This window comes from Rhizophagus irregularis, chromosome 12, assembly GCF_026210795.1.
Source record: "Rhizophagus irregularis chromosome 12, complete sequence".
Classification (NCBI taxonomy): domain Eukaryota; kingdom Fungi; phylum Glomeromycota; class Glomeromycetes; order Glomerales; family Glomeraceae; genus Rhizophagus; species Rhizophagus irregularis.
This window is the reverse complement of record NC_089440.1, coordinates 3975394-3996637: the sequence shown is the minus strand read 5'-3', so window position 1 is coordinate 3996637 and position 21244 is coordinate 3975394. Positions and strand designations below refer to the sequence as shown.

Here is a 21244-nt window from a genome sequence, read left to right as displayed (position 1 = left end):
GAATGTATTAATGTTAGCTTTATTGAAGATAATCTTAAAAAATGTATAGACATAATTTTGACTTCTACGTTTGTGTGCACTTTTGTTGAGCTTTATGTTCTTCCATTTGTTTTGAGGTGTCATATCTTTATGAATTCATACTTTTTCTGGGATTGAAATATTGAATATCATCATTACGATATAAACCATAGTCATTATAATTTCACAAAGAGATAATAATCTTTTGGATTTTTTCAAGAATATCCTCAGAAAATTTGGTTTTAGGATATTCAACAGTTTTCTAATGTGTCAAGGTGTACATCTATCTAGTATAAAATGCAAAGTTGATCTACGTCATTACAGCAATATTGCCTTCAGCTAGTTAGATCAGTTAGACCAATGTTTAAACAGCGTATTTTTTATCAATAAATATAATGGAAATATTTTATGACTATTAGTTGCTAATAATCTTAAAATAATAAATGTTATGATTTTTCAAATCAATTTTTCCTATGATTCTTTAGTAACTGTAATAAAATTGAAAGTTTTGTATATTTCTATTGTAATTATAATACTACAGTAATTTTTTTTTTTACTATTATTCCATTATAAATTTTTTAAAATCTCGGTATTATTATTTAGCCAAAGAAAGTGCTGTTTAATCAATAACATCCATCATTTTAAATACAATTCTGTTTTTAACAATTAGATTTAATACTTGATTTTTTTCAATCAATTGGTAATGATTTGATGTTTATTTCCGTAACAGGAAAAATGATATTCAGGATATTATTTTTTGTGTAGAATATTTTTTTTGGTTAAATAAATTAGGCATCGAATGTTCTAAAATGCGAAATATTTTTAATTCCACAAAAAATTTTAAAAATCATAATTTAAGGGGAGCTGATCTACCACTTTAAGTATAGGACAGAATTTGATATATATAAAAATGTAGTCAAAGAATATTAAACCGAGTAAACAACTAAAAAAAATATTTTCATGTATGATACATAACAAACAATTCGTTTCATTATAAAGAACAAAATAGGTAAGATAGATGATACGATGGTGTATTTAGTGCTTCGATCCGTGTACGGATTGATCCGGATTGATCCGGATTAAATCAAAAATCCGGATGAAATCCGCGGTTTGAACCGGATTTCGTCGGATCCATCCGGATTGCCAGTTTTCGGATAACTTAAAATATTTCCGAAACCAATAATCAGAATTTAACAATTGAGGCGTATTTAATGGTAGGACTGGATTTTTTGAAATATTTTTCTTATCCGGATTTTCGTTTAATAACAGTTTTCATCCGCAATAAATTGTTATTCAATCCGGATGACGGATTTCATCCGGATCGAAGCACTAGGTGTATTTATTCTGTATTTACTTGATCCAATAAAATCGTATGATTTACAACTTTCGTTCGTTATATTGTATAATGGATTTTTTAAATTTTTATATTTTATAATTTTTTTTTTTGCATTTTTTTTCTAAAGAAAATTTGTTAAGATAATAATAATTTGTCTTATTAGGTATAGCATTGATATAATAAAGTGGAGTAAAAAAATATGGTGTAAATGAAATTTTATAGGAAAAGTTTAAATAAAGCTTATAAAGTGGATTAAAAATAGCATAATATGAAATTTATAGAAAGTTAAATAAAGCTTATTTATGATGTTATAATTATTAAATGCATTATCAAAAACGTCAGAACGATAACACTTTTATTAAATGTGGGGCTATATCGGTTACAGGGCCCTTCATTGATTGGTGAAAATTACGTGGCCCATTTTCATCCAATCATTCAGTCCTGTGACTAATATAATATATATATAGTGGATGAAAATCAAAAAAAAAAATTATAAAAAATGACTACCAAAAATTTTGAAATACACTAATTTACTGTAAAATTCATTCATCATCGTTTTGATTGAGATCTATTTAAAAAATAATATAATGATTAATTATAATAACATAAAATTTCATATATTTAAACTCAAATATCTTGCCTAAATCATTCAATTCACAATCCAAGCGTTCAGAAACTATTAACAATTTGAAAATAAATATTATTATAATAATCAAAATAACTTTAATAATGCGAAGTATATACTTACTTGGATTTACTGATGTTGATGAAACGGGCTCTATTAAAAAATAAATGAATAAATGAATTATAAATTATATATCCATATTAAACTTTTTAAACGTTAAATTACCTTGAAATGAAGATAAATAATCAGTTGAATTAACTGGTTCTGGAAGATTTTCGAAATTTAAAAGTCTGCTGTTATAAATTGCTTGTGGGTGTATTTGAAAATTTTTAGGTTTATTTTCATTTGTTCTGTTTTTTAATTTATTCTCTTTAATTTTTTCACACTCTCTTATTTGAGAATAAATTTCGCTATCATCTTCGCTAAGTTCATCGGAATATTTTCCTAATATTCGAAGTAATTCTTTAGCAGTTGGTCTATTTTCTGCTTTAGCATCCCAACATTTGATAATCAAATCAGCAATTAATTTTGGTGTATCTTCAGAAATTTTTGGTCTAAATCCTTTACATATTTTAACGGCCAAAGTACGATCATGAGGAATATCATTAAAAGCAATTTCTTCTGACATAAGTTCATTCATCATTATTCCGAATGAGTAAATATCTGCTGCTTGTGTATATTGATGTCCACGTAAAACTTCTGGTGCCATATAAGGTATTACCCCAAAAACTCCTTTTCGCTCATTATCATCTGCTGGTTGACACATTCCTAAATCACTAATAGCTAGAATGTCACCATCTAATAATACATTTCCTGAATGAAAATCTTTATGAACCTTTCCAGCATCGTGAATAGCTAAAAGTCCATCTATTATCCAATACAAATTAATAATTTTATGCCTATATTCTAAATCATTCATTAAATTATTTCTCAAATCTCCATTCTCATAATATTGTAAAACCATCATATAATTTCGGGTGTCTGGATCTTGAGTTATTCCATAACATATGGCGGTATTAAAACAAGAAAAATGCCCTGAAATATAATATTTAATCTAATATAATTTATTTAAAGAGAAATCCGTTAACAAATGTGCATTAATACATAAATCTAAATTTAAGCACTATTTTTTAATTACCTCATTTAAAAAATCATTACTTATTTTAGACGAATTATCCAAACTTTTTAATGCAACTTTCACATTTGGAGTTCGGTCCCATTTTTGATTTTCTATATCCCAATATTCAATATTTCCTTCAGACCAGTCAGCCGAATAAATTTTACTAAAACCACCTCTGGTAATATAGGTAACATTTTCAAATTTTTCAAAAGGTATCCATTCAAGACATTTAAAAGTATGTAAAGCATTAAGTTGTGATTGTTTTATAAATTTATCAATATTTTCATTTCCACTAGTCCAATTTTTAAAATTTTCCTTAAATCTTTTAGCATTACAAGGTTGACACCATTGATCTCCTGTACCTGGTTCATTACATTCTCCACACACTCCGTAAACTTCTTTTCTTTTTTCTAAATCCATAATATTGATTTTTTTAAAAAGAAAATTAGTTTCATCTGATTCAGTACTAGTTGAACCAATGGAAAAAATTGTAGCGTGCAACTATTAAATAAATGATTAAAAAAAAAAGATTTTTTAATAAAAATTTATATTATTTCATTGTTAATTGTGATAATGAATTTACCTGATGTACTTCATCACATTCTTTCCATAAATTTTTAGCACCAGTTTTAGAATTATTTTCTATTGTATTTTCGGTAGTATTTATATTTTGTTTTGATGTATCCATTTATAAATAATTTTAATAAAAAAAAAAATAACGATATTGTTTTAATAATTATTTCGTTTTAGCGAATATAATTAATTGCAAGTTGTTATACAATATAAAAAATTTTTTGTAAAAAAAAGCAATTCGGAATTCAAATTATGAAGTAACAGACAAGATATCAAAAAAATACAAAATTAGAGTTTTTACAATTAGGATAATTTTTTAGTAAGTAAAAAACTGTAAAAAAAAGGTACAAAAAAAAAGTTTGGTACAGTATTACGAAATGTTTATTTAAAAATCTCCGTCGAATGAACCTTAATTTAGATTTTTGTGTTATGACCTTATGACTAAGGGTGTGGAATTAAATCACGTGATTTAATATAGTTTGATTGATTTTTTCATAAACTAAGATTAATATAAAGTTAAACCCCACATTTTAGCCTGCTCTGCAAGTTTACTTAAGGAAAAAAGTACATTTGAATGCTGTTTTTGATTTTACATATGAGCAAACGGATTTTGACAAAATGGATAAATAAAATTTTAATAATAATGAAAATCAAATAAGTCAAAACCGGCATTCATAACCTCATTTTATACTCTAAGTAAACTTGCAGAGCAGGATTAAATGCATCTATATCTATATATGTAGATAAAAATATTTTTCGAAAAAACAATTTTGTCCAAAGTCACGTGATTTAACTCCACTTTAGACATCCGTTGTATCAACCACGTGAAATTATGTTAATTTCACCAAAAATTCGTTATTTAAAAAAGTTTGGCCAAAAATATAAAGTATAAGTAATCATAGATTTTACTATAGATGTGCATGTCATTTTCACGCTGCGTAAATGCGTAATATAATCACGCCTTTTTTTATTAATAAACTTGTCCTTTTTAATATATAATGTTAAATTTGTACTGTATTTACTATATACATAACCGCATGAGTTATGTCTTATCAACTCATCTATTTTTCTAAAAAAAAATTTCGATATTATCACTTAAATACAATTTTGTTTTCTGTATATTCATTCAAATTTAAAACCTGATTTTTTCAATCAACTGATCGTTGCGGACTGACTCAACAGTTCGAATGATTTGATGTTTATTTCAATAATAAAATTTATATAATAGATTCAGAATATTTTTGGTAAAGGAAGTTCTAGAATCACGTGAATAATTTTTAATTCCGACAAAAAATCTTAAAGATTATAATTTAAAGATGCCAATCTACCAATTTAAGAAAAGGTGCTCAAAGAATATTGATTAAGCCGAGTAAACAACCAAAAAGATATTTTCATATACATAACAGATAATTCGTCTCAATAGGATGATACGACGATGGTGTATTTATTCTGTATTTTAAATTTTATTTAAAATCGTTTGATTTACAACTTCGCACGTTATATTGTATAATAGATTTTTTTAAATTTTTATATTTCATAATTTTTTTTGCATTTTTTTCTAAAGAATTTTTCAAGTTAATATGATAATAAAGTGATGAAAACAAAAAAGAATTTATAAAAATGAAATAATTTATAATAATAAAAATATGAATCACTGTAAAATTCATTCATCATCATTCTTGATTGAGATCTTTAAAAAAATAAATAAATAATGATTAAAATAAATTAACATAATTTCACATATTTAATAACAAATATATTACCGAATTCATTTAATTCATAATCCAAGCATTCAGAAACTATTAATAAATTGAAAATAAATGTTATTATAATAACCAAAATAACTCTAATAATAATGCGAAGTATATACTTACTTGGATTTTCTGATATTGATGAAACGGGCTCTGATAAAAAACAAATAAATAAATTTATAAAAATATATTTACATATTAATTTTTAAAATGTACTAGTAAATTTACCTTGAAATGAAGATAAATAATCGGTTGAATTTACTGGTTCTGGAAGATTTTTAAAATTCAAAAGTCTGCTAGTATAAATTGCTTGTGGGTGTGTTTGAAAATTTTTAGATTTATTCTCATTTGTTCTGTTTTTTAATTTATTCACTTTAATTTTTTCGCATTCTTTTATTTGAGAATAAATTTCGCTAACTTCTTTGTTAAGTTCATCGAAATATTTTCTTAATAGTTGAAATAATTCTTTAGCAGCTGGTCTATTCTCTGCTTTAGCATCCCAACATTTAATAATCAAATTTGCAATTAATTCTGGTGTATCTTCAGAAATTTTAGGTCTAAGTCCTTTACATATTTTAACGGCCAAAGTACGATCATGAGGAATATCATTAAAAGCAATTTCTTCTGACATAAGTTCATTCATTATTATTCCAAATGAGTAAATATCTGCTGCTTGTGTATATTGATGTCCACGTAAAACTTCTGGTGCCATATAAGGTATTACCCCAAAAACTCCTTTTCGCTCATTATCATCTGCTGGTTGACACATTCCTAAATCACTAATAGCTAGGACGTTACCATCTAATAATACATTTCCTGAATGAAAATCTTTATGAACTTTTCCAGTGTTGTGAATAGCTAAAAGGCCATCTATGATCGTAAATAAATATCGAATTTTATTTCCATATTCTAAATCATTCATTAAATTATTTCTCAAATCTCCATTCTTATAATATTGTAAAACCATCATATAATTTTGGGTGTCTGGATCTTGAGTTATTCCATAACATATGACGGTATTAACACAAGAAAAATGACTTGAAATATAATATTTAATCTAATTTAAAGAGAAATCTGTTTACAAATATGTATTAATACATAAATACAAATTAAAGCAATATTATTTAATTACCTCATTCAAAAAATCATCATTCATATTAGATGAATTATCTAAACTTTTTAATACAACTTTTACATTTGGAGGTGTTAGGTGCCATTTTTGATTTTCAATATCCCAATATTCAATATTTCCTTCAGGCCAGTCAGCCGAATAAATTTTACTAAAACCACCCCTGGTAAGATAGGTAACATTTTCAAATTTTTCAAAAGGTATCCATTCAAGACATTTAAAAGTATGTAAAGCATTAAGTTGTGATTGTTGTATTAATTCATCAATATTTTTATTTCCACTAGTCCAATTTTTAAAATTTTCCTTAAATCTTTTAGCATTACAAGGTTGACACCATGTATCTCCTGTACCTGGTTCATTACATTCTCCACACACTCCGTAAACTTCTTTTCTTTTTTCTAAATCCATAATATTTATTTTTTTAAAAAGAAAGTTAGTTTCATCTGATTCAGTACTAGTTGAACCAATGGAAAAAATTGTAGCGTGAAACTATTAAATAAATGATAAAAAAAAAAGATTTTTTAATAAAATTTTATATTATTCATTATTATTTATGATAATGAATTTACCTGATATTTTCTATCCCATCCTTTCCATAAATTTTTAGCACCAGTTTTAGAATTATTTTCTATTGTATTTTCGGTAGTATTTATATTTTGTTTTGATGTATCCATTTATAAATAATTTTAATAAAAAAAAATAACGATTATTGTTTTAATAATTATTTCGTTTTAGCGAATATAATTAATTGCAAGTTTCTATACAATATAAAAAAATTTTTGTAAAAGAAAGGTAATTCGGAATTCAAATTATGAAGAAACAGACAAAGATATCAAAAAAAAAACCAAAATTAGACTTTTTACAATTAGGGTAATTTTTTATTAAGTAAAAAACTATAAAAAAAGGTAAATATTTACTTAAATCTCTATGGAAAGCCGTCCTTGACAAAAGGTTGATGTCCAAACATCATGAAATATAATATTTAGACATCATGATGGTATGTCTAGACATCATGTTTGATATATGTAGGATGATGTTTGTACATCATTCAACATGATGTGAAAGACATCAACCGACATGATGTCTAGACATCATGCTGATCAAATTACCAAATATAGTATATTTATGAGTTACACAAAATAAAATTTACTATATTTGGTAACATGATGTCTAAGACATCATGTCGGTTGATGCTTGAGCATCATGTTGAATGATGTACAAACATCATCCTACATATATCAAACATGATGTCTAGACATTATCCAACATGATGTCTGGATATCAACCTTTTGTCAAGGACGGCTTTCCATAAATCTCCGTCGAATGAACCTTAATTTAGATTTTTGTGTTATGTTATGATCTCATGACTAAAGGTTTCCTTTTTGGTTTCAAATTTCTTGAACCACGTGAAATTTTATCAAAAATTAATTCATAATTTCAGTATACCAAGTGTTAAAATTCCTATAATGTAAATGTCAGTAAGTGATTAAAGAATATAAAGTGATAAAATTGCAAATGTATCTTTCTTATACGTGTACGACATACTATCTTATACGACCTATATTATGTGACATATACGTCGTATAAGAACATAGCACCTGATCGTATAAGAACGATACATTTGCGATAAAATTACCTAAAAAAAATTGCATTCTATAATATTCATATGTTACAATATCAGCAATAATGAAAACTCGCTTGAGTTCACAACGTCACCGTATTATTAAATAAAAGTTAGTCAGGTACGAAAACTCTTTTGTATTATATGTATAATAATAATTTATTTAGTAAACTTAAAATATTTCTTATTTGTAATACTTTCTTATTCTGTTCTAACAAAATATGTTATAAATACATAAGTTTATCATAAAACCTGTTTTGAGAATTCAATTATGTGGACTTGTGTAAGTACGTTGATGATATTTTAATGTTTATTTATAATTAAATATAGATCTTTGAATATTAATTGTAAGCCTATCAATAGCATGTTATAATATATTTTGATTATAAGTCTTTTAAGAAACTTACCCAAAATTTGAGCATTGAAAGTATGTAATTTTTCTGTGAGTCATTAAAAATCCTATTTACTAATCAAACGTAAAATAAGTCAAACTGGGCATACCCTAGTGAATCTAATCATGTATATATAATTGTCATAAAAATATTCCGACCGATAATATCAGTATGATTACAATTGCAAAATAGACTTTTGATCTCAGAAGTGATATTTCATTTAATGAATAAATTAATTATTCTTATCATTTTTCATCTCATCTAGACACATAATGTAAAATGCACATCATGGTTGAATGAAAAATTCTCATTTTATATTATTTCATTCACAAATAGTCAGGCCAACGTAACTTTGTCAGAGATATGTATGAGAATGGATATTTATCTTGTCCACGATTGAAAATACAGGAAATTGCGAATGTTGCGATTGAATTTGTTGAATTGTAATCCTTCGAAAATATATAAGGTTATCATAATTGAAATGTTGAGTGTTGGTCCATAGCGTCAAGAAACCCGATTATATTTCTTTTCTTGTCCAGTAAATACAGTATATCCATTACTTATTCACTTAATTTTACATCCAAGCATTCAGAAACTACAAATAAATAATATAAATAAATTATTATTAAAATATCTATTAAAATAAATAAATCATTTTATATACAATTTTTCAAACGTAAATTTACCATTAAATGTCAAATTTACTGATACTGGAAGATTTTTAAAATTCAAAAGTCTACTAGTATAAATTGCTTGTGAATGAGTTTGAAAACTTTTATATATTTTTTCATTATCCCCTTATTTTCTCCAAATTTTTCACATTTTTTTATTTGAGAACAAATTTCACTATCTTTTTTTATTAATATTTATTTCGTCTATCCTTTTCTTAATATTTGAATTAATTCTTTAGCAGCTGGTCTATTTTTTCCAACATTTAACAATTAAATCTTCAATCAATTTTGGTGTATTTTCAAAAATTTTTGGTCTAAATTCTTTACTTATTTTAATAGTTAAAATATGATAATAAGGAATATAATAATAAGGAATTTCTTCTGGCATAAGTTTCATTCATTATTCTTCATTCATTATTATTCAAAAAGAGTAAATGTCTGCTGCTTTTGTATACTTATGTCTACGTATTACTTCTGGTGCCATAGTATAAGGCAAAACACCATAAACTCCTTTTTTAACTGACTTCTCTTGATTATAATTTACTGGTTGACACATTCCTAATAAATGGTAAATTCTTATCAAAAATTAATATATTAAGATCTTTATGAACTTTTCTAGCGTCACGAATAGCTGAAAGACCATCCGCAATACAAAATAAGTACCCAATTTTTTGTAAATAATCTAAATTATTCATTAAATTATTTTTCAAATTTCCGTCTACACAATAACGTAAACCATCATATAATCCTTAGTAATTGGATCTTGAGTTATTCCATGACATGAAATAACATTAGAACAATGAAAATTGTTTGAAATATGATATTCAATCTAATTAAAGAGAGAAATATTGTTAATATGTATAATATAAAATGCGATAAAATTAAATATATAATAATATTATTTACCTCATTTAAAAAATTAGTATTTATGTCAGATGAATCATCTAAACTTTTTAATGCAACTTTGGTTTCGATCCTTATCCATTTTGATCTTTAATATCCCAAGAATATATAAATCCTTCAGTTAGCTGAATAAAACCACTTCTAGTAATATAAGTATCATTCTCAAATTTTTCAAAAGGTATCCATTCAAGACATTTCATAGAATAAAAAAGCATTAAGTTGTGATTATTGTATAAATTTATCAATATTTTCATTTCCATTAGTCCAATTTTTAAAATTTTCTTAAATCTTTTAGCATTACAAGGTTGTCACCATCTTTTTCCTGTACCTGATTCATTACATTCTTCACATATTCATATACTTCTTTTCTCTTTTCTAAATCCATAACATTTACTCTTTTAAGAAAGAAACTTGTTTCGTCTGATTCAGTAATTGAATCAGTAGAAAATATTGTAGCATGAAACTAAAATTAAAAAGTGTTTTTTATAAAATTTGCGTCCGGTTCGACTATTTGTTATTATACCTGATAAATTATCATCATGTTCCTTCATAAATTTCGAGTAACAATTTTCTATTTTGGTGTCAATATTTAATTGTAAAATCATTTTTAATTGTAATAATTTTAAATAATTTTTTTAAATGATTTCAATAATTCCATTATTAAATTAAAATAGAACGAATAGAACGTTTGAGAAAAAAAAAATAATATTTCAGATCAAATAAAGGTAAAACAAGAGTAATTACGTAAATAATACGTCATATAACTTCAAGCTGCGCAAAGCTGCGTAAATCAGACTGTTATTATTACGCCGACCTGCACAATTCGTCAATTTTAATATTGTTGTGAAGTCGCAGTAACTGGATTAACTGGATTCCTATAAATAATTTTGAATTGTGTAATGTAGGAATAGGGTACGTTTCACATAACAATAAACAAAAAATATGAAACCCCTGTAGGATCATAAGGATCATACTGATTTTGTTTGACCGATATAGTGTTAATTGTTTTAATTGCGTACAATATTGAAATTATAAGTATTTTTTGCGATCCGCATTAGCCGTACGATATACTTTTGTGACGTTAACTCGTTAACTACCGTACAATAAATATCCATAAAACAAATTACGGGAAAATCATGTGATTCGCCAAAACTTACACAAACTCGTACAACATCAATTTTTAATCCGATAATATCAAAGAAATATTTATTATAATAAGTATGTATATATATATATATAAATGTTTGAAAAAAAAAAAATTGTACATATAAAAATTGTACATATAATAATAATATTTCATCAAATTTCTATAATAACTAATAAAACCCGTACTAAACCTTATTATTTAATTGTATAGTAGACCATAAAAATGTATGTGTATTATGATTAGAAATTTCAGAAGGTTTAATAACTTTAACATATTTTTTTAATTCTTGAATTGAAGGAGAAAAAGATGATGAACCTCCAAGAAAATAAAATCCAACAGTTTGTAAAGTTTTCTTTTTTAAAGTAAAATCAATAAGTATAGGAATATAATTATCTAATATTCTTCTTAAACCTTCACGAATTATCATAGTTTTTAAAGGTGCTTGACAATCTTTTAATAAATCATCCAAATCTTCAGCTTGAAAAATTCCAACATCAATTTCTAATTGTTTTAAAGTTAAAGGAAGATTTTCTTTTAAAGATTTTAAAGGATTTGTACAACAATGAATTGCAAGATATTCTAATGGTAAAAATTTAATTGAGGATAAAATTGAAGTAATTATATTTTCGATACGAAAATCCAAATCTATTAATTTTAAATCAGGACAAAAATTAAAAATATTATTAGATAAATAAGAATTTATAATTAAAAATAAATTTTGTAATTTCATTCCAGAAGATTCAATAATTAATGATATAACTTCAGATTCCAAATCAGGACTTTTTAAATATAAAGTTTTTAAATTTAAATTAGAAGAATTTCTAATAGGTAATAATTGTTGTAAAGTAATATTTTTACAATCATATAATCTTAAATCTTTTAAATAAGAACAATATAAAAGAAATTCCAATGATATACAATAAAAATCAATATTTCTAAATTCAATAAAAGTTATAGAATTTGATTGAGTATATAAAGAATTAATAATTTTACTTATTGGACCAAATTCACAATCAAAAATAAATTTTGTTAAATTATTTTGTGAAATAATTATATTATAAAAAATTCTTTCTAAATTATTATCAATAGTATTCATTGAAAGTTCCAAATTTTCTATATCTTTACATAAATTTGGTAATGAATCTAAAAATTTCAACATATTTTCATAAATTTGTATTTGTAACATTGGTTGTATACTATAACAAAGTGTACGAAGATTTGATATTCCTGATATTAAATTATTTATTGTTAAAATATTTGGAATATCTAAACCCCAACCTGTTCCTTTAAGAATAATCATTTGTAAATTTGAATTTTTAATAAAATGTTTATATAATTCTTTAATAATAATATTTAATATATTCTTAACTTCTAATGATAAAGGAAGTACAACTCTCATAATTCGAAGTTGTTCTCGTGTCAATCCATTTCTTAACCACATAACAACTTCAGCGCATAATTCTGCATGGTCCAATTTTTTTAAAAATGTCGTATATTCAAATAAAGGACGTTGTGAAGGTATTGGAATTTTAAGTTCTGATAATTGAATTTTTGAATTAATATCAAGACATGAAATTAATGTTTCTATAGGTGAAATTGATTCATCTTTTGATTCTGAATTAAATATTGGTTGACTCCATAACCAAGGAATTGCTAATTGACACCAATATCTATTTACTAATGAACAATAATATAATGATCGTTTATCATCATGAAAATTTTTAAATATTTCATTCATTGATTCTGGTGGTAAATTCGAAAATGATGCAATATTTTTTTGTTTATTAGATAATATTTGAGGATCCATTTTTTTCTTTTTTTTTTTTTTTTAAGAAAAAAATGGGAGAGAGTTTTTTTTTTAAAAAAAAAAAAGAGAGAGAACGTATTATTATTGAAATTTTTTTTACAATGAAGAACTTAAATTGGAAATGATATTCATTCAAATTTAAATTAACTTGTACATAATATTTATTATATACAGTTTTAAAATTTCGGAATTGTTCGGAATTTCACAAAAAAAATAAATCCCCTGAGAAATTATCCTATTTAAGTCAATTAATATTAAGAAAGAGAATTAATTTATGGTAGTTTATTATAACTTTAAGAATTTTAATGAAAACACAAAAGTGAACTTATTACTTTATATAATCACTAATTAAGTGCTTAATACTGTAATGAATTTCCTTATTTAATACACACAGGCCACAATTATCAATCCGAAAAAAGTTACTTGTAACTTACGGGTTTCATTACATTGGGAAAGAAAAAGATCGACAACATAATTATATAATAAGAGGTCCTTTTTCAAAGGTCGTATTACATTTGGTGAAACTATTTAAAGAAACTTATTTTTATTAATTTAGGCAAATTGTTGTTTTAATGAATGGACTTTCAATTACTGTATCTGTTATACCAATTTTTCTCAACATTATTACCGCAGAAGATTTGATAAGTTTTTCGATAAAGCTTACATATATAATAATTGCGAAGCCGAACCAATTATGAGAGAAAGCGATTTGTTTGTTTGTTTGTTTGGGAAGTAATTGAGCTGTACTCCGAATGTTTACAACAATTATTGTTATTGTTCAATAATTGAGGTTATTTTCTAATATATAATTATTAATTGATATAAGTCATCATTTTAGATGTTTGACGATGTGTGCTGTAATATTATAATTATTAATGTTTGGATGTAATTTATAATAGTCTCGATTGGAATACGAATGAAAAAACTGTACCACATTAAAGAATTTTTAACTATGATTTTACGAGTTACGACCAAAATAAACATGACGTATTTCACGTGATTCCGCATAAAATTGATCCTATCACGAAAAAGTTAATATGAGAGGAAAAAAAAAAAAAGGTCTTCCACATTACTTTACATCATAATCGTTTATTGTTATTGGTTCATTATCACTGTAATTACTCAATCATTTTGCTAGAAAAAAAGAGGAATTAATTATATTACAATTTTTTGATTCCTCTAATTTAGTAAAAATTCTTTTGTTAAAATTGTCTTATGCTAATTTCTTAAAATGATAATTATTACTATAAATTGGAGATTATGAATATGATTATGATCAAAAGATTTAGACTCATAAAAGGTAGTGTAATTTTTCTTTTCTTTTAAATTGCCATAATTTTATTTATAATTTTTAATTCCTAGAAATTATAAGATCGGATCAGTTGTATGAATCTCTCAAATTTTGATAATACGACAATATGAATGAATATTCTTGGTCCAAAGTTTTGATTTGATAAGATCATCTTTAGATAAGCTCACAGTAATAATAAATTTTTTTACATATTTTGATATTTTGATATTTTAATAAATATTATTAAAAAAAATTTATATAATTTTTTTATAATTAAGTATTTTTAACAGGAAGATAATTCTCATTACCATTCATTATTTAATTATTCATGTAATTACGTGTCAACTTTCTTTCCTTATAATTGTTCAAAATATTTGAACCAATCGTTATATCGTTCTTCATTATTTGACTTGTAATTTGAATCAACCGAAGTTACGCGTGATCGCTAATCGATTTATTTTATAAAGGATCAAATAAATTGATATATATTGGCTTTTACATTATTTTCTGATTCTCAACCATGAAAATGTAACAATTTTTGATAATAAATAATTATATTTATTATTTTTTTATTAATTATTTAAATAATGTCTACAATTTAATATGAAATATTCAATACATGGAAATTTTTTTTATACTGTACATCTCTCATTATATTTCATTACAATTTCTAAACTAGGTAAAATACACGTTTAAGTAGTGGTTAAATAAATTGTTATAAGAACTAACATTTAAATAAATAATCTACTGTAAGTTAAAACAATTAATATAAAAAAACTAGCCCGCTAGCCGTTTTTTAAATTATTAAAAAGCTCTAACAGCATCATCCATTATTTGATCCAGTTCCTAGAAAAAAGAAAAATAAATTATTAATACAATAATAAAATTTTAAATAAAGTGATTTCTTTATAAAATTTACCTGTTCTAATTTATCGAGTTCTTCATTAACATTTGAAAATACAGCTTTAATTTCATCTAAAATTTCTGTGGGTTTAATTTGTTCTAAAATCTTTTCTGGATCATCGTTCAAGTGCCACCCGCTCCTACGTCTTTCTTTTAATTCTAACATATTAACACCTGATCTTACTAAAACTAATAGTTCTTGTAAACCAAAATCATCTGTTAATATCCAATCATTTTCTGTTGATGATGATGATATAGAAGACGGTCTTCTTTTTCGTGTTGGTGTAGAAGATTCCGTCGTATTTATGGAATTCACTGAACTAGCTGATGCTGCAGAAGGTGATCTTTTCTTTGTTTTAGTTACTATTGTTCTTGATGGTAGATCACTAATTTGTTCAGTAGATTCAGATACTAAATCTACAGATTCACTTTTTGATTCATTGTTCCTAACTGATTGAAGTTCATTTTTATCCTTGGAAGTAAATTCGTTAGAATTTGTTACGTTTTTATGCTTATTTGTTTGATTTTGACGGTTTTTAATTGCACCAGTACCATAATAACCTTTCCTAACCTTATTTAATACACGTTCTATTCTATCTTCCATTGACTCAGAATTATTATCATTAACCATCTTTTCTAAAATATCCACGTTTTGTGTGCTTCTTCTATATTGTTCCTTTTTATTAATGAATGAAGGTGTACCAGGAGAAAGTCCATTTTCATTAGAATCTTCTGTAGATGAACTTGGTGATGGTTCCTTGGTAGATTCTGATTCATCAGCTATCACACCTAGTACTTCATCATCACCCCAAATATCTTCAATAATATCACTAATATCAATCTCTCCACCTTCAGCTGGAATAAAAGAATATCGTATTTTTGATCCGAATATTCTAGAACTTCTAATAGATCCAATTCTTGTGAGAATGTCCACTCCTTCTGCATTTTTTCGTGCAGAAATGATCGATTTTTGTTTAGCTCGACTATATTTACGCTGTTGCTCTATTAATTGTTTCTTGGATAGGAATTCATTATTTTCTTTGTTAGAATTCGAACCCTGTGTTGTTGGAGAATTTAGTTTCATTTCTCGTGTGATACGATTTATTTCAGAAGCTGATGGCATAGAGCGTTGTTGCCGATCTTCAGGTCGTAAAAGTCGTAAAACAAATATAGGTTCATCAGGACGATAATCCAATGTTAGCGATGAACTTGAATCAAAAGATTCAATTGATAAATGGTAAAGATTTGGTGGTGAAGGATATACTGAAACTAAATTTATTCCGGGATCCAATAATTTTTCTGATAGAATGTTTTAATAGGAAAATAAATTAAATTAATATCCATATCATTTAAATAAAACAAAACCAATTTAATTAAATATTTAATTACCTTCACCATCAACGATAACCATAAGCCTATAACGAGGGTTTCCTTCATCATCATCTAATATTCGTTCACCATCATCAACAATACCATCAAGAATTCCGAACTTTTCCATTGCTTTTTCTATAACATTACTAACAGTAGCAATCCCTGGCACGACCATAGTTTTCTCTTTGGGTTTTGCTTCTTCTCTTGAACGTCTCCGAGCAGCTTTTTCAGCAAGATGTTTTGGCACAGACATAGAAGTTCTTGGAATTGTTGGTCCTTTGGAGCGCAAATTAGTGGGTAAATCATCTGCGTATATTAAAACACGGATACGCAATTTCTTTTCGCTAGATCGACTATTTCTCTTTGTTTTTTTATTCAAATAGAAAGTGACACTATTTTTATCATCATGTAGTCCCAGATTTTTTATTGTCGCATGAGTAGAAATATTTGAAAGTGTTGAAGAAACTGACGAGATGGAACTTCTTCTAACAGTTGGTAATGGAACCGTATATGAGGAAGTTAGAGTTTTGAATATTTCAAGAGGATGATCGTGAGGCATTAAGTGAGCAATTTCTGAAAAAAAAAAAAAAAATTTAACAAATATAATTTTATCACAATGAAAATATAAACATTATATAGACACCAACCTCCGTCAACTTCTTTAATTGTAATATAATAATCATCCCAGTTTTCTTCACTATCTAATTTGAATCGAGTTAACGCTTGTTTGATAAGCGCGGAAGCTGTTGTTGTTTGACTTAATAATACAATCTTGAAATCCACATCTGATTGAATATTTTGTCCTGCAAAAACTCGAAGAACATTATACAGTGGAGTAGCAGGTGTTGCGGGAGTTGCAGGTGTTTGTACCGAGTTTTCAGATTGAGTATATTGTTGAACTCGTATAGGCGATGGGATTTTCTTATTTTGTTGAACCTGTGCGGGTCGAACATTACCGCTACCTTGTTGTATTTGATCTTTTCTTGGTTGTTGAAATTGCTGATGCTGTTGTTGTTGTTGTTGCTGCTGCTGCTGTTGCTGCTGTTGTAGTTGCTGTTGTTGCTGTTGTTGTTGCAGCAATTGCTGTTGCTGTTGTTGCTGCTGTTGTTGTTGCAATTGCTGCTGCTGTTGTTGCTGTTGTTGCTGTTGCTGTTGTTGTTGTTGTTGCAATTGCTGCTGCTGTTGTTGCTGCTGTTTTTGTTGCAATTGCTGTTGCTGTTGTTGCTGCTGCTTTTGTTGCAATTGCTGTTGCTGTTGTTTTTGTAGTTGTTCCCGTACACTTCCCTGATTAGGTTGTTGTTGTTGAGAATTTTGTTGTTGAATAGATGGTTGTCCATACAATGACGGTTGTTGAGGGCGGGATTGCACACGTACTTGAGCTGTTTGAGGTTGGATAGAATCTAATCTAGGTTGATATAATTGTTGTGATTGAGGTTGATTTTGTTTACCAGATTTAACATTAGATTGAGAAGTTGGAGGAGATTTAACAGGTTCTTCATCCTTTCTCTTTTTTTTCCTACTAAAGAGATTCTTCATAAAACCTTTTTCTTTCTTCTTTTCATCTTTCTTTGGTTTCTTTATCTCTGCAACTTCAGCTATTCTGTTATATTCTTCGAGGTTTGTAGCAGCAGTGCCTTGTTTTCGTTTAAAACCGCCTTCATCATCATCATCAGAGAAATCCATAAAGTCACTACCTAATTGAGGAGTCAAATTTATTTTGATGGTCTCAGTTACGTCATCAATTTCTGGGGGGAATTCAACACTAGGTGGAGGTATTGGAGCACCAGTTTCTTGAATTATCGGACCAGTTGGTTTTCTATTTTGTATTTGACGTTGAAATAGACTCGGTTCTTCACTAGATTGTCGAAGAGACATATCAAGACTTTGTTTATCATTCATATTTTGAATATCATTATTATTATTTATATTTTGAACGTTGTTTATATTTTGAACGTTACTTATATTTTGAACGTTGCTCATATTTTGAACGTTGTTTATATTTTGAACGTTGCTTATATTTTGAATATCGTTTATATTTTGAACGTTGCTTATATTTCGAATATCGTTTATATTTTGAGTATCATTTATATTTTGAATTGATTGCTGCTGATACATTTGTTGAGTATTGGCATCAAATTCCACTTTATTATCTATATTATTTTGCATTTGGTCTTCTACTAATTGAGTTGTAGTAGTAGTTATTAAACTTGCTTGATCAGTAATTGAAGCACTTGAAGTGTCTTTATCTTGATTATTTGGACTTGCAATTTCTTCTGGTTCATCAACAATTTCTAATTGTTGTTGTTGTTGTTGTTGTTGTTGTTGTTCTTCCTCATAATGTTCCACTAAAGTTCTATTATTATCAACATCTCGTTCTTCTCGTTCCTCTTCTTCATAATCAAGATCTTCAACATCATCATCCTCAAAATATTCATCAAATTCTTCATCATAATAATCATCTTCTTCTGCCACAACATATACTGGTGAAGTAAATTTAACACCTTTAGAATCATTTGGTGGCTTTTGATTCAAGTCTTCTTCTCTATTATTTACCGAAGAGGATAACTTTTTTTTTAAAAAAATAAAAAATAAAAAAAAATTTTTTAGTAAATAAAAGAAAAAAAAGACCAAATATGATCCGATTAAATAAAATCAATAAAATCTCACGTTAACATTACGATGTTTATTTAATCTCGCCAATCTCTCATATGGAGTCTAAAAAAATATATATATAAATATATTAATTATGATCGCTCGAAAAACAAAACAAAACAAAAAAAAAAATTTAATCAAATTTAATTAAATTTAAAAATTCACCTCAATATTTTCGGCAGGTATATAACCAACTTCATCATTTTTTAAAACTTTAACCAACCACCAATAACTATTTGAATCATCCAATAAAGTTAAAGAATCACCTTTTTCAACACTAGCTTGACCTTCAACAGTAGCTTGAAAAGTATGTAAAGCGTATACTAAATCAAAATCAATATCTTCATCAGGTATTGAAGGTGAAGAAGTTAATTCATCATCTTCTTCACTATCAATATTATTATTAATATCATTCCCTTCTAAAGAATTATCATCAGAATCCGTATCATTATTCCGATTTTTTTGTATTGATGATTTATTAATTCTTTGACCTTTTGCTGCAGCTTCTGTATCAATTGAAAGATTATGTTGTCTTAACATTTTTTTTTTTTATTCTCTACTACTTTTTTTATTTCTCTCTCTCTCTTATATAATAATAAAATAATAAAATAGCTAAATATACAGATTTACTTTTTTTGAAATGCTATTTTTCCCTTTTTCTCAAAAAATGTTATTTAATTCGGTTCATTATAAATATTTGAATGTTAAAATTTAACAAGTAAAGTTTCGTATGTCGGTAAAAATAACAATAAAAAAAAAAAAATTATTTTTTTTTTTTTATGAATCGTCGATTAAACTTTTTAAAATATAAGTTTATTTTTTTTCTATCCAAGAAAAAAAAAAATAAATAAATAAAAAATATTTTCTAAATAGAATGATTAAAGAATAGAATGATTTATAAATTCTTTTATTGTTAAAAAAAAAATGAATAAAAGGCTTCTTAAATAAAATACTTTTTTTTTTTTTGCTAAGTAGAAACAAAAAAAATTAAAATTTAAAATTAAAAATAACCAAATAATGCAACTTTTTCCGTTTTAAATTGTTAATGATTTGCGCGTGCTAATAAGAAAAACGCGTGGTACCTGTGGTACTACATGTTTTTTCGTATTGTGATACATGGCATTATAATTATTTTTAATAAATATATAATATGAAATATCCAATCAGTCGAACTAGTTCATCGGATTTGGGTGTTCAAACAATTTCCAAATAAAGGATGAAATTTATCAATTTACGGTAATGACCGACAATTATCAAAATTCCGGCCAAAAATGTTATATAGTGCATTATCTGAACGCCATTTACTTATTTTGTTTAATCGTCCCGCTATACTTAGTTAATATTTTATTAGAAATCATTTTTTATAAAAACATAATCATAATCTTCTACTACGATTAGGTATGATATTTTCTATTTATATATTCGTTAAAAATTTCATTATCCGATCACTATTTAAATTCTGTACTAAAAATGAATTTTTTATTATTTGTCCTTCCATAGGGTGATCGATTATAATAGTCTGGTCACTTCTTTGAGATTACCATGTTTGAGACTTTTGAGCTCCATATTGTCGATCAAAATAATCGGACAGAAATGATTGATCCTCTGATCCATTTAACTCGTTTCCTCTTTTAAAAAATTTTAGAAATTAATTACCGACTATAAAAGAATGTATATAAAACAATTGATTATCACACAAAGTATTAGATAATTAATTTTAACCAAATTTTTTTCTTTTAAAAAATACTAAAATTAATGACCTCATAAAAGCAATAATTAAAAAATATCATATATTGAAAATATTACCGTATATCATACCCCCGAGTATTTTGGGGTCGATTGTCACTGTACCCAGGGGTTTACGAAATTTTTTATTATAAATGAAGGGTTTTAAAAACTTGTAGTATGTTCAAAAAAATATTTAAATGTGTCGC

The 21244-nt window shown here is 26.0% G+C and overlaps 4 protein-coding genes across 4 annotated transcripts; all 4 read right to left on the bottom strand.

Annotated features, from left to right (window-relative positions):
* Positions 1 to 1896: 1896 nt before the first annotated feature.
* OCT59_004402 (uncharacterized protein) lies at positions 1897 to 3787 on the bottom strand (the record flags this gene model as incomplete). Its single annotated transcript, XM_066148253.1, has 6 exons — positions 1897 to 1922; positions 2103 to 2132; positions 2205 to 3033; positions 3118 to 3233; positions 3462 to 3600; positions 3683 to 3787. 6 exons carry the CDS (start codon positions 3785 to 3787, stop codon positions 1897 to 1899), a joined length of 1245 nt encoding a protein of 414 aa, XP_065996872.1.
* Positions 3788 to 5345: 1558 nt separating this feature from the next.
* On the bottom strand, positions 5346 to 7226 carry OCT59_004401 (uncharacterized protein; the record flags this gene model as incomplete). The annotated part of the gene is made up of 6 exons (XM_066148252.1): positions 5346 to 5362; positions 5436 to 5471; positions 5547 to 5576; positions 5652 to 6413; positions 6903 to 7041; positions 7122 to 7226. The coding sequence occupies 6 exons, from the start codon at positions 7224 to 7226 to the stop codon at positions 5346 to 5348; spliced, it is 1089 nt and encodes a 362-aa protein (XP_065996871.1).
* A 4244-nt stretch (positions 7227 to 11470) lies between these two features.
* OCT59_004400 (uncharacterized protein) lies at positions 11471 to 13093 on the bottom strand (the record flags this gene model as incomplete). The annotated part of the gene is made up of 1 exon (XM_066148251.1): positions 11471 to 13093. One exon carries the CDS (start codon positions 13091 to 13093, stop codon positions 11471 to 11473), a length of 1623 nt encoding a protein of 540 aa, XP_065996870.1.
* Positions 13094 to 15188: 2095 nt separating this feature from the next.
* On the bottom strand, positions 15189 to 19964 carry OCT59_004399 (uncharacterized protein; the record flags this gene model as incomplete). Its single annotated transcript, XM_066148250.1, has 6 exons — positions 19476 to 19964; positions 19326 to 19373; positions 17306 to 19223; positions 16677 to 17231; positions 15304 to 16586; positions 15189 to 15230 (listed from the first exon to the last, which is right to left on the bottom strand). The coding sequence occupies exons 1-6, from the start codon at positions 19848 to 19850 to the stop codon at positions 15189 to 15191; spliced, it is 4221 nt and encodes a 1406-aa protein (XP_065996869.1). The 5' UTR covers positions 19851 to 19964.
* Positions 19965 to 21244: the final 1280 nt, after the last annotated feature.